General features: G+C 37.3%; 1 protein-coding gene across 1 annotated transcript in view; it reads left to right on the forward strand.

Moving 5' to 3' along the window:
* Positions 1-25,946, forward strand: part of RADX (RPA1 related single stranded DNA binding protein, X-linked) — a 101,105-nt gene that overhangs the window by 22,130 nt on the left and 53,029 nt on the right. Inside the window, 8 exon segments of the mRNA XM_037820875.1 lie at positions 6,201-6,309; positions 6,496-6,521; positions 6,524-6,589; positions 6,692-6,814; positions 11,869-11,903; positions 11,906-11,947; positions 11,950-12,034; positions 13,027-13,187. Coding sequence (XP_037676803.1) covers positions 6,201-6,309; positions 6,496-6,521; positions 6,524-6,589; positions 6,692-6,814; positions 11,869-11,903; positions 11,906-11,947; positions 11,950-12,034; positions 13,027-13,187 — 647 coding nt within the window.

A 25,946-nucleotide genomic window follows, 5' to 3' on the forward strand; every position in this document is an offset into this window, starting at 1 on the left:
ATCTTAGACACAGGGACACAAAGAAACTGAAAGTGAAAGGATGGAAAAAAATATTTCATGCAAGCTACAGCCAAAAGAAAGCAGGTGTAGCAATATTAATCTCAGATAAAATAGACTTCAAATGCAGGGATGTTTTGAGAGACAAAGAAGGCCACTACATACTAATAAAAGGGGCAATTCAGCAAGAAGAAATAACAATCGTAAATGTCTATGCACCCAATCAAGGTGCCACAAAATACATGAGAGAAACACTGGCAAAACTAAAGGAAGCAATTGATGTTTCCACAATAATTGTGGGAGACTTCAACACATCACTCTCTCCTATAGATAGATCAACCAGACAGAAGACCAATAAGGAAATTGAAAACCTAAACAATCTGATAAATGAATTAGATTTAACAGACATATACAGGACATTACATCCCAAATCACCAGGATACACATACTTTTCTAGTGCTCATGGAACTTTCTCCAGAATAGATCATATGCTGGGACATAAAACAAGCCTCAATAAATTTAAAAAGTTTGAAATTATTCAAAGCACATTCTCTGACCACAATGGAATACAATTAGAAGTCAATAACCATCAGAGACTTAGAAAATTCACAAATACCTGGAGGTTAAACAACACACTCCTAAACAATCAGTGGGTTAAAGAAGAAATAGCAACAGAAATTGCTAAATATATAGAGACGAATGAAAATGAGAACACAAAATACCAAAACCTATGGGATGCAGCAAAAGCAGTGCTAAGGGGGAAATTTATAGCACTAAACACATATATTAAAAAGGAAGAAAGAGCCAAAATCAAAGAACTAATGGATCAACTGAAGAAGCTAGAAAATGAACAGCAAACCAATCCTAAACCAAGTAGAAGAAAAGACATAACAAGGATTAAAGCAGAAATAAATGACATAGAGAACAAAAAAAACAATAGAGAGGATAAATATCACCAAAAGTTGGTTCTTTGAGAAGATCAACAAGATTGACAAGCCCCTAGCTAGACTGAGAAAATCAAAAAGAGAGAAGACACATATAAACAAAATAATGAATGAAAAAGGTGACATAACTGCAGATCCTGAAGAAATTAAAAAAATTATAAGAGGATACCATGAACAACTGTATGGCAACAAACTGGAGAATGTAGAAGAAATGGACAATTTCCTGGAAACATATGAACAACCTAGACTGACCAGAGAAGAAATAGAAGACCTCAACCAACCCATCACAAGCAAAGAGATCCAATCAGTCATCAAAAATCTTCCCACAAATAAATGCCCAGGGCCAGATGGCTTCACAGGGGAATTCTACCAAACGTTCCAGAAAGAACTGACACCAATCTTACTCAAACTCTTTCAAAACATTGAAGAAAATGGAACACTACCTAACTCATTTTATGAAGCTAACATCAATCTAATACCAAAACCAGGCAAAGATGCTACAAAAAAGGAAAACTACCGGCCAATCTCCCTAATGAATATAGATGCAAAAATCCTCAACAAAATACTTGCAAATCGAATCCAAAGACACATTAAAAAAATCATACACCATGACCAAGTGGGGTTTATTCCAGGCATGCAAGGATGGTTCAACATAAGAAAATCAATCAATGTATTACAACACATTAACAAGTCAAAAGGGAAAAATCAATTGATCATCTCAATAGATGCTGAAAAAGCATTTGACAAAATCCAACATCCCTTTTTGATAAAAACACTTCAAAAGGTAGGAATTGAAGGAAACTTCCTCAACATGATAAAGAGCATATATGAAAAACCCACAGCCAGCATAGTACTCAATGGTGAGAGACTGAAAGCCTTCCCTCTAAGATCAGGAACAAGACAAGGATGCCCGCTGTCACCACTGTTATTCAACATTGTCCTGGAAGTGCTAGCCAGGGCAATCCGGCAAGACAAAGAAATAAAAGGCATCCAAATTGGAAAAGAAGAAGTAAAACTGTCATTGTTTGCAGATGATATGATCTTATATCTAGAAAACCCTGAGAAATCGACGATACAGCTACTAGAGCTAATAAACAAATTTAGCAAAGTAGCGGGATACAAGATTAATGCACATAAGTCAGTAATGTTTCTGTATGCTAGAAATGAACAAACTGAAGAGACACTCAAGAAAAAGATACCATTTTCAATAGCAACTAAAAAAATCAAGTACCTAGGAATAAACTTAACCAAAGATGTAAAAGACCTATACAAAGAAAACTACATAACTCTACTAAAAGAAATAGAAGGGGACCTTAAAAGATGGAAAAATATTCCATGTTCATGGATAGGAAGACTAAATGTCATTAAGATGTCAATTCTACCCAAACTCATCTACAGATTCAATGCAATCCCAATCAAAATTCCAACAACCTACTTTGCAGACTTGGAAAAGCTAGTTATCAAATTTATTTGGAAAGGGAAGATGCCTCGAATTGCTAAAGACACTCTAAAAAAGAAAAACGAAGTGGGAGGACTTACACTCCCTGACTTTGAAGCTTATTATAAAGCCACAGTTGTCAAAACAGCATGGTACTGGCACAAAGATAGACATATAGATCAATGGAATCGAATTGAGAATTCGGAGATAGACCCTCAGATCTATGGCTGACTGATCTTTGATAAGGCCCCCAAAGTCACTGAACTGAGTCATAATGGTCTTTTCAACAAATGGCGCTGGGAGAGTTGGATATCCATATCCAAAAGAATGAAAGAGGACCCCTACCTCACCCCCTACACAAAAATTAACTCAAAATGGACCAAAGATCTCAATATAAAAGAAAGTACCATAAAACTCCTAGAAGATAATGTAGGAAAACATCTTCAAGACCTTGTATTAGGCGGCCACTTCCTAGACTTTACACCCAAAGCACAAGCAACAAAAGAGAAAATAGATAAATGGGAACTCCTCAAGCTTAGAAGTTTCTGCACCTCAAAGGAATTTCTCAAAAAGGTAAAGAGGCAGCCAACTCAATGGGAAAAAATTTTTGGAAACCATGTATCTGACAAAAGACTGATATCTTGCATATATAAAGAAATCCTACAACTCAATGACAATAGTACAGTCGGCCCAATTATAAAATGGGCAAAAGATATGAAAAGACAGTTCTCTGAAGAGGAAATACAAATGGCCAAGAAACACATGAAAAAATGTTCAGCTTCACTAGCTATTAGAGAGATGCAAATTAAGACCACAATGAGATACCATCTAACACCGGTTAGAATGGCTGCCATTAAACAAACAGGAAACTACAAATGCTGGAGGGGATGTGGAGAAATTGGAACTCTTATTCACTGTTGGTGGGACTGTATAATGGTTCAGCCACTCTGGAAGTCAGTCTGGCAGTTCCTTAGAAAACTAGATATAGAGTTACCATTCGATCCAGCGATTGCACTTCTCGGTATATACCCGGAAGATCGGAAAGCAGTGACACGAACAGATATCTGCACGCCAATGTTCATAGCAGCATTATTCACAATTGCCAAGAGATGGAAACAACCCAAATGACCTTCAACAGATGAGTGGATAAATAAAATGTGGTATATACACACGATGGAATACTACGCGGCAGTAAGAAGGAACGATCTCGTGAAACATATGACAACATGGATGAACCTTGAAGACATAATGCTGAGTGAAATAAGCCAGGCACAAAAAGAGAAATATTATATGCTACCACTAATGTGAACTTTGAAAAATGTAAAACAAATGGCTTATAATGTAGAATTTAGGGGAACTAGCAATAGAGAGCAATTAAGGAAGGGGGAACAATAATCCAAGAAGAACAGATAAGCTATTTAACGTTCTGGGGATGCCCAGGAATGACTATGGTCTGTTAATTTCTGATGGATATAGTAGGAGCAAGTTCACAGAAATGTTGCTATATTAGGTAACTTTCTTGGGGTAAAGTAGGAACATGTTGGAAGTTAAGCAGTTATCTTAGGTTAGTTGTCTTTTTCTTACTCCCTTGTTATGGTCTCTTTGAAATGTTCTTTTATTGTATGTTTGTTTTCTTTTTAACTTTTTTTTCATACAGTTGATTTAAAAAAGAAGGGAAAGTTAAAAAAAAAAAAAGAAAAGAAAAACAAGGAAAAAAAAAAGATGTAGTGCCCCCTTGAGGAGCCTGTGGAGAATGCAGGGGTATTCGCCTACCCCACCTCCATGGTTGCTAACATGACCACAGACATAGGGGACTGGAGGTTTGATGGGTTGAGCCCTCTACCACAGGTTTTACCCTTGGGAAGACGGTTGCTGCAAAGGAGAGGCTAGGCCTCCCTATGGTTGTGCCTAAGAGCCTCCTCCCGAATGCCTCTTTGTTGCTCAGATGTGGCCCTGTCTCTCTAGCTAAGCCAACTTGAAAGGTGAAATCACTGCCCTCCCCACTACGTGGGATCAGACACCCAGGGGAGTGAATCTCCCTGGCAACGTGGAATATGACTCCCGGGGAGGAACGTAGACCTGGCATCGTGGGACGGAGAACATCTTCTTGACCAAAAGGGGGATGTGAAAGGAAATGAAATAAGCTTCAGTGGCAGAGAGAATCCAAAAGGAGCCGAGAGGTCACTCTGGTGGGCACTCTTACGCACACTTTAGACAACCCTTTTTAGGTTCTGAAGAATTGGGGTAGCTGGTGGTGGATACCTGAAACTATCAAACTACAACCCAGAACCCATGAATCTCAAAGACAGTTGTATAAAAATGTAGCTTATGAGGGGTGACAAGGGGATTGGGAAAGCCATAAGGACCACACTCCACTTTGTCTAGTTTATGGAAGGATGAGTAGAAAAATAGGGGAAGGAAACAAACAGACAAAGGTACCCAGTGTTCTTTTTTACTTCAATTGCTCTTTTTCACTCTAATTATTATTCTTGTTATTTTTGTGTGTGTGCTAATGAAGGTGTCAGGGATTGATTTGGGTGATGAATGTACCACTATGTAATGGTACTGTAAACAATCGAAAGTACGATTTGTTTTGTATGACTGTGTGGTATGTGAATATATCTCAATAAAATGAAGATTAAAAAAAAATCAATTATGGATATATTAAATGTGTAAATGTGAAAGGCAAAATTTTTAGAAGAACTTAAATTAGAAGAACTTTTTGACCCTTGGTATAAGGAAAGATTTCTTGGATAGGACACAAGAAGTAGTACTCATAAAAGAAAGATTAATAAACAAAAATACATTAAAATGTAAAACTTATGTCCATCTAAAGACACCATAAAAGAATGAAAAAAAAAAAAAAAGCCACAAACTGGATGAAGATATTTGCAGCTACAAAATCAACAAAGGATTAATATCCAAAATATATTAAAAAAAAAAAACTCTTACAAATAAATTTTAAAAAGACAAAGAACCGTGGGGTGGTGAAAAACTTTTGGTAATGGATGATAGTGATGGTAGTACAAATTTGTTAATGTAATGAATACAACTGAATTGTATACATGAAAATAGTTAAAGTGTGAAATTTCATGTTGCATGTATGTTACCACAGTAATTTTTTTAATGGGCAGAAGACATAAACAGGCATTTCCATTCAATAGAACTAGTAATAAGGGAAGTGCAAAATCGGACCACAACAAATTGTCATTTTGCATCACTAGACTGACAAAAAATAAAAATTTTGAGATTACCAAAATTTGGAGAGCACATGGATCAATGGGGATGCTTACACATTGCTGGTAGTAATATATAGAGGCACATTACTTAAAAATAATTTGGGATTATTTTGTAGCATTGAACATTTGCATGTCTTATAACCCAAAGTTTCCATTCCTGGGCATATACCTTAGAAAAACTCTTGCCCATGTGTGCAGGGAAATATGTACAAAAATGTTCATAGCAACCATGTTTGTAGTAGAAAGTTCAAAAACAAGCCAAACTAAACAGTATTTTTGGAGGCAAACTAAACTATTTTTGGAGACAAAAATATATAAGTGATAAACCTTTTTTTAAATTAAAGAAATGATAAAACACTAAATTCAAAGTATGGTTAATCACTGGTAGGGAGATAAGTGGATGTGTTAATCAAGGAATTGATAGAAGAAAGCAATTGATAATGCTCTAGTTCTTGGGTTTGGTGGTGGGTTCCCAAATGTTCAGTATATTATTTTGCTGTGTCATTTATACATATGTATATTCTTTTGAATGTATTAAAGTATACAAATATATCATACTAAAGTAATATATTTGCTTTTCAGAAATCTGCCTGAACTTTCAAGATCCTCCAACTAATATAATTATCATCCCAGAAAAGCAAGTAAAACCAGACTGGAAATTGCCAAAATTGTGTCACTGATTTGTCACAAGGTAAAATACTTTTGTACACTGTCTTAAATACTAATTTTAAATGTTAGTCACGGAAACATAATGCATTTTATTTTGCTCAAAATCTACCCAAATTTGTGTTGTAACAGTTATTTCATTATCATAATTGTAGAATGTTTTTCATTGTTTAAAAATATGATGTCTATTTAATAATTTTGCTTTTTTTAGATCAGAACTGGACAATATGCCAGAAAATTATCTGATGTGATTGGCATTTTAGTGTTTGTAGGAAGGGTCCAGCAGTAAAAAAAAAAAAAGGTACGTTTTTAAAGTTTTGTCGTAAAAAGTATTTTAGTCAATAGTTCTGTGTTCATGTGTGTATGATCAAATTGCCTTCATTTTTGTTCATATTCTATCCATATAGAAAACTGTGAAGATTTTTGGTCATATCACTAGGTTCACTTTGCTGATGGGACTTCAGAACAACCATTTATAATAGAACTGTTTTCTACATCTCAGCCAGAAATCTTTGAAAATATTTACCCAAGTACTCAGTTCTTTTTTTTAACTTTTTATTTTTGAAAATGGGGGTATTAACTTTAAGGAAAAAAAAGATGGAGTAAACTGACTTAGCAAAGTGGCATGATATTGAGTTAGCAAATTCAAAGTCTGACCTAATGTTTAAATATTTTCTATGTTAATATCATATTTGGTATTACAGATATTAACTACCTGCTGGTTGTTCAGAATGAATTTGGGGTTGAATCCAGTTTTTCGGGAAACAAGGCACTCTAATAATTCTCCTTGTTGGTATGTCACACATAAAAGCTTATGATTCAGTGAAACTAAAACAAGTAGTCAATTCCCTTTGTATCCATTTGGAAATTAAATAGACCCCATTAAAGATGTTGAAGACTCTATTGATGTGGAATTAATTGGTAGAGAATTGACAGAGTGTGTAATTATTTAATGACAATGGTAAGCATGATCCATTTGAGTATTAAATTAATATTAGGTTGGTATTATCATACCAGCTGGTCAATGTTTTGCTTACTTTGAAGTTGGCTTTATTTACCTGCATTTGTTAAGATATGATGGTATTTATTTTAAATCCACTGGTTTTGTTTATTTGAAAACATTTTAGTTAGACCCTATTATGTATTTCATACAACAAATTGGTCTTCAGAGCTGTTATAAGAAAATAAATGTATATTTAATACTTTTCAACCACTTCAGTGAATTTTTCCTTATTTGAATTCTGAGCATGAAGCTATTTTAGATATTTTATGCTGTTGTATATTTTCCAAATGATTAATGAGTAAAATACTGTACTGATTATTACCTGGGTTAAATGCTTGCCAACATGGAGAAACTCCCAATCTAGACTAAATCTAGTTTTTTTAGCCAGCAATGAGGTAGACATTGTAGAACACCAAGAGACCTGGAGACCTTGGTCTGCTACCCCTTTTTTCTCCATGGAGAAGAGTATTACACATCATTCAGATATTACCACATTAGATTCCAGCCTCTGCTTGTGAAAGTATTTTTAAAAACTGTATCTGAACAGAACTGAACCTCATCCCAACTTTTTGGGGAAGGGACAGAGAGGGTTTTGGCCATAACCAGGACATTTGCTTCCAAAATGAATGGGGCTGACCTCTCATATAGCTTCTTTTAGGGCATATATAGTTGGCAGTGATGACCTTTGATGATAATTTCATTATTTCATTTTAAGTGGCTATTATGGTCGGGTCTCTCTCATTAATTTTAGCCACTTTAAACAACAAGCTGACACAAGTTTTGGATAAACATTTCTCACAAAAACTTTGCCAAGCATATATGTTCTAGTCGTTGTGACAATGTGAAATTTATCTTTCTAAGAGAAGTATGTACAGACCTTGGTGAGACTTATTCTAGTATAACAGTTGACAACAATCAATTTGTTTTCATCTTCTACCAAGAGTGAAAGGAAAACAATCATTAAACGGATGTTGAGTGTTAAAGGGCTTCAGACCCATAAAGGTGAACATGACCAAGGATATTCTGGAATACTACCCTTGGTAGTAGGACATCCTTTTTACTTTTGCTTTAGGAAAAAACAAAGGAGAGGCGACATTATATGGTTTCCTACCTACCCAGGTGCTTGTAGATGTCATCTCATTTTGTATTCCTAGTTACCTTTTAAAGACTTAATGTATTTACAAATTTCCATGTGAGGAAACTAACTTTCAGAGGGGCTAAGTAATTTTTTTAATGCCAAACAGCTAGAAAGTATACGATTTGACAGTCTGATTTTTTTTTTTGTTGGTTCAAATCTTTATTTATTTATTTATTTTTTTTTTTTGAGATTGTTCACATACCATACAATTATTCAAAGATCCTAAGCGTACAATCAGTTGCCCATTGTACCATAATACAGCTGTGCATCCCTCACCACAATTAATTTTTGTTCAATTTTTGGAACATTTTCATTACTACAGAAAAGAAATAAAGAAAAAAAAAGGAAACTCAAGTCCTCCCATACTCCTAACCATTGCCCCTCCATTATTGATTCATAGTTTTGGTATAGGACACTTGTTATTTGTTGATGAAAGAATGTTAAAATACTACTAACTGTAGTATATAGTTTGCAATAGGTATATTTTTTTTCCTATATGCCCCTCTATTATTAACTTCTAGTTGTAGTGTCATACATTTGTTCTAGTTCATAAGAGAAATTTCTAATATTTGTACAGTTAATCATGGACATTGTCTACCACAAGATTCACTGTTTTATACATTCCCGTCTTTTAACCTCCAACTTTCCTTCTGGTGACATATGGGACTCTGAGCTTCCCCTTTCTATCACCTTCACACACTTTTCAGCACTGTTAGTTATTTTCACAACATACTACCACCACCCCTGTCCATTTCCAAAAGTTTAAGTTCACCCTAGTTGAACATTCTGTTCATAATAAGCAACTGCTCCCCATTCTTTCACCTCATTCTGTATCCTGGTAACTTATATTTCATGTCTATGCGTTTACATATTATAATTAGTTCATATCACTGAGACCCTGCAATATTTGTTCTTATGTGTCTGTCTTATTTCAATCAATGCAGTGCCCTAAAGGATTCTTCATCAACCCATTTTTTTAAGGTGGTTTTGTTCACACACCATACATTCTGTCCTAAGTAAACAATTGTTGGTTCCCTGTATAGTCACATATTTATGTATTCAGCACCATCGCCACTATCTATATAATGACATCTCCATTTCTTCCACAAAGAAGGAGGAAAAATCAAAGACGGTAGAGAGAGAAAAGAAAAAGAAAAAAGAGAGAGGAAAAAAAACATGACAGCTAGAAAGCAACAAAGGAAAGAGAGAATTAATCTAAAGTAGAATAAAGAGTCAGGCAGCATCACCAATGCCAGGAGTCCCATACCCTTCCTGTATGTCGTCGCCGCCCCCATATGCATTTATCTTTGGTATATTGACTTTGTTATGTTAAAGGAAGCATAATGCAATGTTTCTATTAATTATAGCCTCTAGTTTGCGTTGATTGTATTTTCCCCCAGTCCCACCCTATTTTTAACACCTTGCAGTGTTGGCATTCATTTGTTCTACCTCATATAAAAACATATTTGTACTTTTTATTACAATTGTTGAGCACCCTAGGTTTCACTGAGTTATACATTCCTAGTCTTTATCTTTCTTCTTTCCTTCTGGTGTCCCACATGCTCCTACCCTTCCTCTTTCAACCATATTCATAGTTATCTTTGTTCAGTGTACTTACATTGCTGTGTTACCATCACCCAAAATTGTGTTCCAAACCTCTCACTCCTGTCTTTTCCTGTCTGTTGTAGTGCTCCCTTTAGTATTTCCCGTAGAGCAGGTATCTTGTTCACAAACTCTCTCATTGTCTGTTTGTCAGAGAATATTTTGAGCTGTCCCTCATATTTGAAGGACAGTTTTGCCAGATATAGGATTCTCCGTTGGCAGTTTTTCTCTTTCAGTATCTTAAGTATATCACACTACTTTCTTCTTGTCTCCATGGTTTCTGCTGAGAAATCCGCATATAGTCATATGAAGCCTCCTTTGTATGTGATGGATCGCTTTTCTCTTGCTGCTTTCAGGATTCTCTCTTTATCTTTGATGTTTGATAATGTGATTATTAAGTGTCTTGGCGTAGGCCTATTCAGATCTATTCTGTTTGGGTTACGCTATGCTTCTTGGATTTGTAATTTTATGTCTTTCATAAGAGATGGCAAATTTTCATTGATTATTTCCTCTATTGTTGCTTCTGCCCCTTTTCCCTTCTCTTCTCCTTCTGGGACACCAATGATATGTACATTCCTGTATTTCATTTTGTCCTTAAGTTCCTGGAGACGTTGCTCATATTTTCCATTCTTTTCTCTCTGTTCTTTTGTGTGTAGGCTTTCAGGTGCCTTGTTCTCCAGTTCATGAGTGTTTTCTTCTGCCTCTTGAGATCTGCTGTTGTATGTTTCCATTGTGTCTTTTGTCTCTTGTGTTGTGCCTTTCATTTCCATGGTTTCTGCCAGTTGTTTTTTTGAACTTTTGATTTCTGCCTTATGTACGCCCAGTGATTTCTTTATAGCCTTTGTCTCTTTTGCCATATCTTCTCTAAACTTTTTGAATTGGTTTAGCATTAGTAGTTTAAATTCCTGTACCTCAGTTGAAGTGTACATTTGTTCCTTTGACTGGGCCATAACTTCATTTATCTTAGTGTAGGCTGTAGTTTTCTGTTATCTAGGCATCTGACTGCCTTGGCCACCCCCATCAAGTTTTCCCAGACGAGAACAGACTCAGGTCCCAGAAGGAAGCAGTTAACACTATTTTAAAGCACTAAATAAAACATAAATGTGTGTCAAATTTCAGTCCCAGGATCTCAACATTTTACTTGTATATATAGCAAGAAAAATCACACTCCTTGTCTGCAAGTACATTATTTTCTCTATTATCTCTGATGACAGGGTCAAAAAAAATAAAGGTAAAAATTACCAAATATAAGAATGAGGGAATGGTGCAGAATGGGGTGTTTAATATAATACTGCCATGTTGGTAATTAGGAAATTTTCCAAAAGAAGAATCCTAGGAAAGATGTAACACGCATCTTTGTCAATACTTTGCTTTATAAACACTAAAAATATCAGATGTAAATATGACACTTTCAAGTATGTTTTAAGACCACATATTTAAATGCTGAGTTATATTATAAGCAACTTATACATGGTGCCATATATCTAGGTTAATACCATGATATTAAAAATTGATGTTTTAGAAATGCCAAACATTTGGATAGTTAGAAAAATTTTATTTTGCTTGTGATTTTTCAACATCCTGGAGACAGGTTCAGTTTAGTCCACTTAACTCCAATATATCTGATTTCCTTCTTGATTTAGGATTTGTTTGCTGTCTTTAGATAATTTTTGTATGCCTTTTAAGTATAATTATCTGCTACATTGTGAACTTGACTTCTTTTCTTGGTGACAGAAGAGAGATTTTTGATATCAAACTGTTTTTGTACCCAAGAAAAGTCTGTTCAGCTTATTACAGTGACTTTTTTCTCATTTTTTATTCTTTATCCTTTCTGCAAAGAGGTCACAGAGGCCAACTGTATACTAGTGATTCCAAGATAAAAAAAAATTTATTCAGTGGATTAAAACAAAGACCATTCTGGGGAAATGAAGAACACTGTTATTGGTGGATATTATCCTTATCCACCAGTGCCAGAGACATATTCAAAGTATAGTAGTTCTGTCAAAGGTACTAACATAATTGCCAGCCTTTTGTGATATGTATATATGCTTTATATATGGTATGTGTCATTTCAGTAAGTCAGCCTTATTCTTTTATTTTATGAGAGTGAGCCAAAGTGTAGCAACACTCACTGATAATCATTTTGTCTTTATGCAGACTTAAAAATACATGTCATGCCTCCAAAAGGTTAATAGTTTGATTTTATTAGACTGGAATAAAAGAGAGAACATAGAAAATAACTAACTGGAGATAATATCTTGATTTAGTGTCATTGAGATCATATCTGACCTTGATAGATTTCAACTCCTATGAAGTTAATGTAAGAGACTAAAGATATCTAAAAGAGATGCTGCATAATTTGATATCAAGATAATGACAATTGTATTATGCCACTCTTGTGGAATTATTTACATATTGCGTATAACACAATATTGAGTGCCAACTTTAAATAAAATGATGCCAAAATAAATGAGATGCTTATTTGTAACTAAAGTACTGATTAATTTACTTTTTAGTAGATTTACAATATGACAATTGAAAAATTTAACATAAGTATGTTCTTTTTAAGAGCTATGGTTTTGAAGAAAAGAGAAACTTTGAAAATGCTAACCTATCATTATCTAAATATTGGCGTCCTCTTGTACTTCATAATGCTAGCAATATGTAGTATGTGATTGGAAATAATTAAGACATGTTTCTATGCAGTGACTAGGCAACATTTTATAGTTTGAAATATGTTATATAAATTAAGTTCAGTGCACAAAGTTTCTGTTGCAAATGAAAACTTCAGACTGTATCACAATTTAACTGATAGAAGTATTTCAACTGTTGCACTGAAATTGCATAAGAGGATATGAAATATAAACACAAAGTCTCACAAATTTAGGTTAATGTATCAAGTTTATAAACTTATGTTGTGAAATTGCATTTCAAATCTAATTTATTTTTCATTTCAATTCTTTAAAACTTAAAATTTCCTTGGAATTACTCTTTTGCAGTTGAGTGGCCCTTGACAGCCAAAAGTGAAGTGAGGAAGGAGATTGAAGACCTGCAGTATAGGGAACAAAATCACATTGCAATTCACGGGATAATTACCATTATAAAATATGTCCCTCATAGCGGTGCAACTGAAAGTGCCTCAACATCAAAAACACTTTGGGTATAGTGCCAGAGAATTAATAGTATATCTCTGAAAGCACTGTGATCATAATTACAATTTGCACTCTGTGCATTTGTTTCAGAACTCACATGTATTGGCTATTAATGATGTAAACTAACCAGTAAGAGAAAAAAAGTTCATTTTTTGTTTTTTGTTTGTTTCTTTTTTCTGTTTTTTATTTGGTGGCAGGCTGGACTGAAAGTCACAGCCCCTGAAATTGCCTAAGGCCCTCAATATTTGGTATCTTCTTTTTGCTTTCTGAATAATTTGAGCCTGTCAAGATTGTCTTTATTTGAACACCCAGGTGCTAGATATAACTATATTCTTTTCCTACCTTTTGCCCAAGCCAGAACTAAAGGAAAGCTTCTTCCTTGGAAGTTTTTGCCTCATTTACTGGCATGGTAGTCTTACCCAGTGTGCCAGTTTGAATGTATTATGTCCCCCAAAATGCCATTATCTTTGATGCAAACTTGTGTGGGCGAACGTATTAGTGTTGATTAGATTGTAATTTTTGATTGTTTCCATGGAGATGCAACCCACCCAACTGTAGGTGATAGCTCTGATTGGATAATTTCCATGGAGGTGTGGCCCTGCCCATTCAGCATGGGCATTGATTGGTTTACTAGAGCACTATATAAGCTCAGACAGAAGGAGCGAGCTTGCTACAACCAAGAGGGACACTTTGAAGAATGCTCAGGAGCTGACAGAGAAGCTGGAACATAGTCCAGGATCAACAGATGCCAGCCATGTGCCTTCCCAGCTAAAGAGATTTTCGGACACCATCAGCCATCCTTCAGTGAAGGTACCCTTTGTTGATGCCTTACCTTGGACACTTTATGGCCTTAAGACTGTAACTGTGTAACCAAATAAACCCCCTTTACAAAAGCCAATCCATTTCTGGTGTTTTGCAAAAGGGCAGCATTAGCAAACCAGAACAGATTTTGGTACCAGAGAACTGGGGTGCTGCTGAGTTTGCAAATACCAAACATGTTGGAATGGCTTTTTAAATGAATAAGGGGAAGATTCTGGAAAAGTTGTGAGGAGCTTGATAGAAAAGGCCTAAACTTCTTTGAAGAGACTGTGGAAATATGGACTCTAAAGATACTTTTGAAGAGGTCTTGAGCAGAAATGATGAATGTGTTGTTGCAAACTGGAAGAAAGGTGATCCTTGTTTTTAAGTGGCAGAGAATTTGGCAAAATTGAGTCCTGGTGTCAGATGGTAGGAAGAATTTGAGAGTGACAAGCTGGGATACCTGGCTGATGAGATTTCAAAACTAAAAGTTGTGGATATAGCATGGCTTCTCCTTGCGGATTATAGTAAAATGTGAGCAGAGAGAGATAAACTTAGAACTGAACTCTTGAGTTCAAAGAAACCAGAAACTGATGGTTTGGAAAATTCCAGGCTTCCAGGGGGTGTAACCCCAGAAGTTACAGCCCCACGTGAGGATTTAACAAAACATGGAACCCGAATGCCATTTCAGTACAAGCCAAGACTGGAGATGGAGTTATCCAGAAAGGATTTGTGGAATGTCCTATTGTCTGACAGCTTTGACCCCTGTGTGCTTCATGTGAAGCCAACAGAATTTTTGCGAGACCTTTATAGACGGAGCTGCTGCTGGACTGTACTGGAGGAGACAAACAAGGAACAAATTGAAGGAAAAATTTCTTCAAAGACAGAGCCATGGAAGTTGAGGTCTGGAGTCAAGAGGTCTTGGGCTGGGAGAGCAGAGTGGCCCACACACATGGAAAGGGTGAGTTTGCCCCTGAGGTCAAAGGTGGGCCTTCCACCTCAATGTTAAGGAAGAGTGCTGTCACCCCAAGCCTCAGAGTGGGTGGAGCACATTCCCAGGGGATTGGGGAGAGCCTGGACACCACCCCACTGTTCTGAAGGGGTTGAACATGTACCCTAGAGATGGAAGAGAATCTGGATGCTGCCCCAATGTTTGAGGAGGGTGGGGCCAAGAAGGTGGTCTCCCCAATGTGTGGATATGTTGGAGAACTCACTCCAGCGTTTGGAGAGAAAAGGGCTGCCACAAAGGCCCCTAGGAAGGGTTAGACTCCCACTCTCTCAAGCCCCAAGGATAACATGTCATTCTATAAATCTCTCAGACTTTGAAATCTAATGGAGTTTGCCCTGTGGGTTTTAGGAACTGTTTTGGTCCTGTTAACCCTGTTTTCCTTTAAGTTTCTCCTTATGGCAGTGGGAATGTTTATCGTATGACTGTCCCTCCTTTGTACATTGCAATCACATAACTTGTTATAAGTTTCACAGATCCATAGCTAAAGGAGAATTATGCCTTAGGACCGACCATGCTTGTAACTGATTTTGATGGGATCATATACTTAACTATTGTTACTGAAATGATAGGATGAATGTATTTTGTATGTGGAAAGATCATGTCATTTTGGGTTCCAGGGGGTGGAATGTGCCAGTTTGATTGTATTATGTCCCCCAAAACACCATTATCTTTGATGCAGTCTTGTGTGGGCAGACGTATTAGTGTTGATTAGATTGTAATTTTTGATTGAGTGTTTCCATGGAGATGCAACCCACCAAACAGTAGGTGATAACTCTGATTGGATAGTTTCCATGGAGGTGTGGCCCTGCTCATTCAGCGTGGGCCTTGATTAGTTTACCAGAGCACTATATAAGCTCAGACAGGATTGAGCTTATTACAGCCATGAGGGATACTCGGAAAAACACACAGAGAGCTGAGAGCAACTGAGAGTGACATTTTGAAGAGGAGCTGCAGCTAAGAGAGGACAAAAGCAACATTTTGGAGAAAGCCATTTTGAAACGTAACCTGGGAGCAAGCAGATGCCGGCCATGAACCTTCCAAGCTAACAGAGGTTTTCCGGACACCAATGGCCTTCCTTCAGTGAAGGTACCCCCTTACCTTGGACATTTTATGGCCTTAAGACTGTAACTTTGTAACCAAATGAACGCCCTTTATAAAAGCCGATCCATTTCTGGTGTTTTGTGAAAAGGCAGCATTAGTAAACTGGAACACCCAGGATCTAGAAGAGGTAGCAATGACTCTTGTAGGATAAATGGTCTTCTTGAAGAGGCCAGTTCTGGAATCTAGGCATAATCAGTATAAATAAGTTAATTTCTCCCTTGACTTTATGTTTTAAAAAACTATTTCTATGATTATTACTGTTATATGGAAATAAGAATCTGATCCACCTTTTCAGTTATGCTAGTTTAAGTAAGAAAGACTTTTACCTTCCTTTTTTTTCATTTTATTGAGATATATTCACATACCATGCAGTCATACAAAACAAAGCATACATTCAATTGTTTATGGTATCATTATATAGTTGTACATTCATCACCAAAATTAATTTTTGACATTTTCATTACCACACACACAAAAATAATAAGAATAAAAATTAAAGTGAAAAAGAGCAATTAAAGTAAAAAAGAACACTGAGTGCCTTTTTTTTGTTGTTTTGTTTTGTTTTGCCTTCCCCCATTTTTCTACTCATCCATCCATAAACTAGACAAAGGGAAGTGTGGTCCATATGGCTTTCCCAATCACATTGTCACCCCTCATAAGCTACATTTTTATACAATCATCTTCAAATGCAGGGGATCTGGGTTGTAGTTTGATAGTTTCAGATATTTACTGCTAGCTATTCCAGTTCATTAGAACCTAAAAAGGGTTGTCTATATTGTGCGTAAGAGTGCCCACCAGAGTGACCTCTCGGCTCCTTTTGGAATCTCTCTGCCACTGAAGCTTATTTCATTTCCTTTCATTTCCCCCTTTTGGTCAAGAAGATGCTCTCCATCCCACAACGCTAGGTCTACATTCCTCCCCGGGACTCATATTCCACGTTGCCAGGGAGATTCACTCCCCTGGGTGTCAGATCCCACGTAGGGAGGAGGACAGTGATTTCACCTGCCAAGTTGGCTTAGCTAGAGAGAGAGGGCCACATCTGAGCAACAGAGAGGCATCCGGGAAGAGGCTCTTAGGCACAAATATAGGGAGGCCTAGCCTCTCCGTTGCAGCAACAGTCTTCCCAAGGGCAGGTCCTGTGGTAGAGGGCTCAACCCATCAAACCGTCAGTTCCATATGTCTGTGAGCACATCAGCAGCCATCGAGGTGGGGAAGCCCAATACCCCTGCATTCTCCACCAGCTCAAGGGAGCTCTGCATATTTTTTTCATTGTTTTTTTTAATTAACTTTTTTTTAAATCAGCTATATCAAAAAAAACTTTCAAAAACATACAATAAAAAAAAAATTTCAAACGAACCGTAACAAGGGAGTAAGAAAAAGACAACTAACCTAAGATAACTACTTTACTTCCAACATGTTACTACTCTACCCCAAGAAAATAACCTAATATAGTAAAATTTCTGTGAACTTGTTCCTACTATACCCATCAGAAATTAACAGACCATAGTCATTCCTGGGCATTCCAAGAATGTTAAATTCACCCATGATAGCTTATCTGTTCTTATTGGGTTATCATTCCCCCTTCCTTACTTGCTCTCTATCACTAGTTCCCATACATTCTATATTGTAAACCATTTGTTTTACATTTTTCAATGTTCACATTAGTGGTAGCATATAATATTTCTCTTTTTGTGCCTGGCTTATTTCACTCAGCATTATGTCTTCAAGGTTCATCCATGTTGTCATATGTTTCACGACATCGTTCCTTCTTACAGCCACATAGTATTCCATCGTGTGTATATACCACATTTTATTTATCCACTCATCTGTTGAAGGATATTTGGGTTGTTTCCATCTCTTGGCAATTGTGAATAATGCTGCTATGAACACTGGCGTGCAGATATCTGTTCGTGTTACTGCTTTCAGATCTTCCAGGTAGATACCAAAAAGTGCAATTGCTGGATCGAAGAGTAACTCTATATCTAGTTTTCTAAGGAAGTGCCAGACTGACTTCCAGAGTGGCTAAATCATTATACAGTCCCACCAACAATGAATGAGAGTTCCAATTTCTCCACATCCTCTCCAGCATTTGTAGTTTCCTGTTTGTTTAATGGCAGCCATTCTAATTGGTGTGAGATGGTATTTCGTTGTGGTCTTAATTTGCATCTCTCTAATAGGTAGTGAAGCTGAACATTTTTTCATGCGTTTCTTGGCCATTTGTATTTCCTCTTCAGGGAACTGTCTTTTCATATCTTTTGCCCATTTTATATTTGGGTTGTCTGTACTATTGTCATTGACTTGTAGGATTTCTTTAATATGCAAGATATCAGTATTTTGTCAGATACATGGTTTCCAAACATTTTTTTTCCATTGAGTTGGCTGCCTCTTCACCTTTTTGACAAATTCCTTTGAGGTTCAGAAACTTCTAAGCTTGAGGAGTTCCCATTTATCTATTTTTTTCTTTTGTTGCTTGTGTTTTGGGTGTAAAATCTAGGAAGTGGCCGCCTAATACAAGGTCTTGAAGATGTTTCCCTACATTATCTTCTAGGACTTTTATGGTACTGTCTTTTATATTGAGATCTTTGACCCACTTTGAGTTAATTTTTGTGTAGGGTATGAGGTAGGGGTCCTCTTTCATTCTTTTGGATATGGATATCCAACTCTCCCAGCCCCATTTGTTGAAAAGACTGTTATGTCCAAGTTCAGTGCCTTTGGGGGCCTTATCAAAGATCAGTTGGCCGTAGATCTGGGGGTCTGTCTCTGAATTATCAATTCGATTCCATTGATCAATATGTCTTATCTTTTTTTTTTTTTTTTTTTTTTAAATCATCATTTTATTGAGATATATTCACATACCACGCAGTCATACAAAACAAATTGTACTTTCGATTGTTTACAGTACCATTACATAGTTGTACATTCATCACCTAAATCAATCCCTGACACCTTCATTAGCACACACACAAAAATAACAAGAATAATAATTAGAGTGAAAAAGAGCAATTGAAGTAAAAAAGAACACTGGGTACCTTTGTCTGTTTGATTCCTTCCCCTACTTTTCTACACATCCATCCATAAACTAGACAAAGTGGTGTTTGGTCCTTATGGCTTTCCCAATCCCATTGTCACCCCTCATAAGCTACATTTTTATACAACTGTCTTCGAGATTCATGGGTTCTGGGTTGTAGTTTGATAGTTTCAGGTATCCACCACCAGCTACCCCAATTCTTTAGAACCTAAAAAGGGTTGTCTAAAGTGTGCATAAGAGTGCCCACCAGAGTGACCTCTCGGCTCCTTTTGGAATCTCTCTGCCACTGAAGCTTATTTCATTTCCTTTCACATCCCCCTTTTGGTCAAGAAGATGTTCTCCGTCCCACGGTGCCAGGTCTACATTCCTCCCTGAGAGTCATATTCCACGTTGCCAGGGAGATTCACTTCCCTGGGTGTCTGATCCCACGTAGGGGGGAGGGCAGTGATTTCACCTTTCAAGTTGGCTTAGCCAGAGAGAGAGGGCCACATCTGAGCAACAAAGAGGCATTCAGGAGGAGACTCTTAGGCACAAATACAGGGAGGCCTAGCCTCTCCTTTGCAGCAACCGTCTTCCCAAGGGTAAAACTTATGGTAGAGGGCTCAACCCATCAAACCACCAGTCCCCTATGTCTGTGGTCATGTTAGCAACCATGGAGGTGGGGTAGGCGAATACCCCTGCATTCTCCACAGGCTCCTCAAGGGGGCACTAGATCTTTTTTTTTTTCCCCTTGTTTGTCTTTTTTCTTTTTTTTTTTTTTTTTTTTTTTTTAACTTTCCCTTCTTTTTTCAAATCACCTGTATGAAAAAAAAAGTTAAAAAGAAAACAAACATACAATAAAAGAGCATTTCAAAGAGACCATAGCAAGGGAGTAAGAAAAAGACAACTAACCTAAGATAACTGCTTAACTTCCAACATGTTCCTACTTTACCCCAAGAAAGTTACATAATATAGCAACATTTCAGTGAACTTGTTCCTACTACAACCATCAGAAATTAACAGACCATAGTCATTTCTGGGCATCCCCAGAACGTTAAATAGCTTATCTGTTCTTCCTGGATTATTGTTCCCCCTTCCTTAATTGCTCTCTACTGCTAGTTCCCCTACATTCTACATTATAAACCATTTGTTTTACATTTTTCAAAGTTCACATTAGTGGTAGCATATAATATTTCTCTTTTTGTGCCTGGCTTATTTCGCTCAGCATTATGTCTTCAAGGTTCATCCATGTTGTCATATGTTTCACCAGATCGTTCCTTCTTACTGCCGCGTAGTATTCCATCGTGTGTATATACCACATTTTATTTATCCACTCATCTGTTGAAGGACATTTGGGTTGTTTCCATCTCTTGGCAATTGTGAATAATGCTGCTATGAACATTGGCGTGCAGATATCTGTTCGTGTCACTGCTTTCCGATCTTCCGGGTATATACCGAGGAGTGCAATCGCTGGATCGAATGGTAGCTCTATATCTAGTTTTCTAAGGAACTGCCAGACTGACTTCCAGAGTGGCTGAACCATTATACAGTCCCACCAACAATGAATAAGAGTTCCAATTTCTCCACATCCCCTCCAGCATTTGTAGTTTCCTGTTTGTTTAATGGCAGCCATTCTAACCGGTGTTAGATGGTATCTCATTGTGGTCTTAATTTGCATCTCTCTAATAGCTAGTGAAGCTGAACATTTTTTCATGTGTTTCTTGGTCATTTGTATTTCCTCTTCAGAGAACTGTCTTTTCATATCTTTTGCCCATTTTATAATTGGGCTGTCTGTACTATTGTCATTGAGTTGTAGGATTTCTTTGTATATGCAAGATATCAGTCTTTTGTCAGATACATGGTTTCCAAAATTTTTTCCCATTGAGTTGGCTGCCTCTTTACCTTTTTGAGAAATTCCTTTGAGGTGCAGAAACTTCTAAGCTTGAGGAGTTCCCATTTATCTATTTTCTCTTTTGTTGCTTGTGCTTTGGGTGTAAAGTCTAGGAAGTGGCCTCCTAATACAAGGTCTTGAAGATGTTTTCCTACATTATCTTCTAGGAGTTTTATGGTACTTTCTTTTATATTGAGATCTTTGGTCCATTTTGAGTTAATTTTTGTGTAGGGGGTGAGGTAGGGGTCCTCTTTCATTCTTTTGGATATGGATATCCAACTCTCCCAGCCCCATTTGTTGAAAAGACCATTATGGCTCAGTTCGGTGACTTTGGGGGCCTTATCAAAGATCAGTCGGCCATAGATCTGAGGGTCTATCTCTGAATTCTCAATTCGATTCCATTGATCTATATGTCTATCTTTGTGCCAGTACCATGCTGTCTTGGCAACTGTGGCTTTATAATAAGCTTCAAAGTCAGGGAGTGTAAGTCCTCCCACTTCGTTTTTCTTTTTTAGAGTGTCTTTAGCAATTCGAGGCATCTTCCCTTTCCAAATAAATTTGATAACTAGCTTTTCCAAGTCTGCAAAGTAGGTTGTTGGAATTTTGATTGGGATTGCATTGAATCTGTAGATGAGTTTGGGTAGAATTGACATCTTAATGACATTTAGCCTTCCTATCCATGAACATGGAATATTTTTCCATCTTTTAAGGTCCCCTTCTATTTCTTTTAGTAGAGTTATGTAGTTTTCTTTGTATAGGTCATTTACATCTTTGGTTAAGTTGATTCCTAGGTACTTGATTTTTTGAGTTGCTATTGAAAATGGTATCTTTTTCTTGAGTGTCTCTTCAGTTTGTTCATTTCTAGCATATAGAAACATTACTGACTTATGTGCATTAATCTTGTATCCCGCTACTTTGCTAAATTTGTTTATTAGCTCTAGTAGGTGTATCGTTGATTTCTCAGGGTTTTCTAGATATAAGATCATATCATCTGCAAACAATGACAGTTTTACTTCTTCTTTTCCAATTTGGATGCCTTTTATTTCTTTGTCTTGCCGGATTGCCCTGGCTAGCACTTCCAGCACAATGTTGAATAACAGTGGTGACAGCGGGCATCCTTGTCTTGTTCCTGATCTTAGAGGGAAGGCTTTCAGTCTCTCACCATTGAGTACTATGCTGGCTGTGGGTTTTTCATATATGCTCTTTATCATGTTGAGGAAGTTTCCTTCAATTCCTACCTTTTGAAGTGTTTTTATCAAAAAGGGATGTTGGATTTTGTCAAATGCTTTTTCAGCATCTATTGAGATGATCAATTGATTTTTCCCTTTCGAGTTTTTAATGTGTTGTAATACACTGATTGTTTTTCTGATGTTGAACCATCCTTGCATGCCTGGAATGAACCCCACTTGGTCATGGTGTATGATTTTTTTAATGTGTCTTTGGATTCGATTTGCAAGTATTTTGTTGAGGATTTTTGCATCTATATTCATTAGGGAGATTGGCCGGTAGTTTTCCTTTTTTGTAGCATCTTTGCCTGGTTTTGGTATTAGATTGATGTTAGCTTCATAAAATGAGTTAGGTAGTGTTCCATTTTTTTCAATGTTTTGAAAGAGTTTGAGTAAGATTGGTGTCAGTTCTTTCTGGAAAGTTTGGTAGAATTCCCCTGTGAAGCCATCTGGCCCTGGGCATTTATTTGTGGGAAGATTTTTGATGACTGATTGGATCTCTTTGCTTGTGATGGGTTGGTTGAGGTCTTCTATTTCTTCTCTGGTCAGTCTAGGTTGTTCATATGTTTCCAGGAAATTGTCCATTTCTTCTATATTATCCAGTTTGTTGCCATACAGTTGTTCATAATATCCTCTTATAATTTTTTTAATTTCTTCAGGATCTGCAGTTATGTCACCTTTTTCATTCATTATTTTGTTTATATGGGTCTTCTCTCTTTTTGATTTTGTCAGTCTAGCTAGGGGCTTGTCAATCTTGTTGATCTTCTCAAAGAACCAACTTTTGGTGATATTTATCCTTTCTATTGTTTTTTTGTTCTCTATGTCATTTATTTCTGCTTTAATCCTTGTTATTTCTTTTCTTCTACTTGGTTTAGGATTGGTTTGCTGTTCATTTTCTAGCTTCTTCAGTTGATCCATTAGTTCTTTGATTTTGGCTCTTTCTTCCTTTTTAATATATGCGTTTAGTGCTATAAATTTCCCCCTTAGCACTGCTTTTGCTGCATCCCATAGGTTTTGGTATGTTGTGTTCTCATTTTCATTCGTCTCTATATATTTAGCAATTTCTCTTGCTATTTCTTCTTTAACCCACTGATTGTTTAGGAGTGTGTTGTTTAACCTCCAGGTATTTGTGAATTTTCTAAGTCTCTGATGGTTATTGACTTCTAATTGTATTCCATTGTGGTCAGAGAATGTGCTTTGAATAATTTCAATCTTTTTAAATTTATTGAGGCTTGTTTTATGTCCCAGCATATGATCTATTCTGGAGAAAGTTCCGTGAGCACTAGAAAAGTATGTGTATCCTGGTGATTTGGGATGTAATGTCCTGTAGATGTCTGTTAAATCTAATTCATTTATCAGATTGTTTAGGTTTTCAATTTCCTTATTGGTCTTCTGTCTGGTTGATCTATCTATAGGAGAGAGTGATGTGTTGAAGTCTCCCACAATTATTGTGGAAACATCAATTGCTTCCTTTAGTTTTGCCAATGTTTCTCTCATGTATTTTGTGGCACCTTGATTGGGTGCATAGACATTTACGATTGTTATTTCTTCTTGCTGAATTGCCCCTTTTATTAGTATGTAGTGGCCTTCTTTGTCTCTCAAAACATCCCTGCATTTGAAGTCTATTTTATCTGAGATTAATATTGCTACACCTGCTTTCTTTTGGCTGTAGCTTGCATGAAATATTTTTTTCCATCCTTTCACTTTCAGTTTCTTTGTGTCCCTGTGTCTAAGATGAGTCTCTTGTATGCAACATATTGATGGTTCATTTTTTTTGATCCATTCTGCGAATCTATATCTTTTAATTGGGGAGTTTAATCCATTTACATTCAACGTTAAAACCGTGAAGGCATTTCTTGAATCGGCCATCTTATCCTTTGGATTATGTTTGCCATATTTTTCCCTCTCTCTATTAATATCCTTTATTGTACCCATACCGAATCTCTTTAGTACTGAACCTTTCTCCAAGTCTCTCTGTCCTGTCTTTGTTTCTCTGTCTGTAGGGCTCCCTTTAGTATCTCCAGTAGGGCAGGTCTCTTGTTAGCAAATTCTCTCAGCATTTCTTTGTCTGTGAAAAATTTAAGCTCTCCTTCAAATTTGAGGGAGAGCTTTGCTGGATAAAGTATTCTTGGCTGGAAATTCCTCTCTCTCAGAATTTTAAATATATCGTGCCATTGCCTTCTCGCCTCCATGGTGGCTGCTGAGTAGTCACTACTTAGTCTTATGCTGTTTCCTTTGTATGTGGTGAATTGCTTTTCTCTTGCTGCTTTCAGAACTTGCTCCTTCTCTTCTATGTTTGACAGTGTGATCAGTATATGTCTCGGAGTGGGTTTTTTTTGGATTTATTCTATTTGGAGTTCGCTGAGCATTTATGATTTGTGTATTTATGTTGTTTAGAAGATTTGGGAAGTTTTCCCCAACAATTTCTTTGAATACTCTTCCTAGACCTTTACCCTTTTCTTCCCCTTCTGGGACACCAATGAGTCTTATATTCGGACGCTTCATATTATCTATCATATCCCTGAGGTCCATTTCGAGTTTTTCAATTTTTTTCCCCATTCTTTCTTTTATGCTTTCATTTTCCATTCTGTCATCTTCCAGGTCACTGATTCGTTGTTCAACTTCCTCTAGTCTTGTACTATGAGTGTCCAGAATCTTTTTAATTTGGTCAACAGTTTCTTTAATTTCCATAAGATCATCCATTTTTTTATTTAGTCTTGCAATGTCTTCTTTATGCTCTTCTAGGGTCTTCTTGATTTCCTTCATATCCCGTACTAGGGTCTCATTGTTCATCTTTAGTTCTTTGAGTAGCTGCTCTAGGTGTGTCTCTTCTGGTCTTTTGATTTGGGTGCTTGGGCTTGGGTTATCCATATCGTCTGGTTTTTTCATATGCTTTATAATTTTCTGTTGTTTTTGGCCTCGTGGCATTTGCTGTCCTTGATAGGGTTCTTTTAGGGTTTGTAGACCAGTTGAAGTCCTTATCTCTAATTTATCAGATCTACAGCTTCGTGGAGTACACTTTCTCTAACTAACCAGCAGGTGGCGTCCACGAGCCACCTGTTCTCCACAAGCCAGATCTCCCCTGCTTAGCCTTTTTGGTGAGTGGGGGAGTGAGTCTTGTGGGGCCCAATTGGTGTCCCAAGCTTGCGTGTGTAGTTGGTGTTGCCTGCCCTGTATGTGGGGCGTGTTTCTGGGCAGTCGGGGAGGGGGGGTGGCCCTAACAATCAAATCTCCCTGATGATCCTAGAGTTTTAAAGCTACTGCAATAGTCTAATCCTTCAGTTCAGTCCTGCCACAGTTTGTCTCTGCCACTGACCCACAAGTCTTTGGTATTGGCGTATGGCTCCTGAGACTTGCAAGTGGGCCCCTCTTCCAGGCTGTGCACCCCGGGTCCTCTGTTGAGGGATGACTGTGCTATGTCACAGGTGAGTGCCGTCCCCCCAGGGCAGTTCTGGGCTGCTGGGCTGTGTTGGGAGGCTCCCAGTCTGCTCAAATGATGGCTGAATGGGGCTCTGTTAATTCACACTGCTCCCCCTTCCCAGCTCTGGGACATTCAGCTGAGGTTGCAGGGAAGGCTAATGTCCACGCCCAGTTTTGTGGTGTGTGCCTGTTATTTGAAGCACTTCCGTCACACTGGGTTGTCTGGGGCAGCTCTGGGCTATGGGGCTGGCGATGGGCAGGAGTGTTTCCTGTCCACCAGGATGGTGGCTGTGAGCGGACACCCCCCTTTTCTTG

The sequence above is a fragment of the Choloepus didactylus genome, chromosome X (assembly GCF_015220235.1).
Source record: "Choloepus didactylus isolate mChoDid1 chromosome X, mChoDid1.pri, whole genome shotgun sequence".
Lineage (NCBI taxonomy): Eukaryota > Metazoa > Chordata > Mammalia > Pilosa > Megalonychidae > Choloepus > Choloepus didactylus.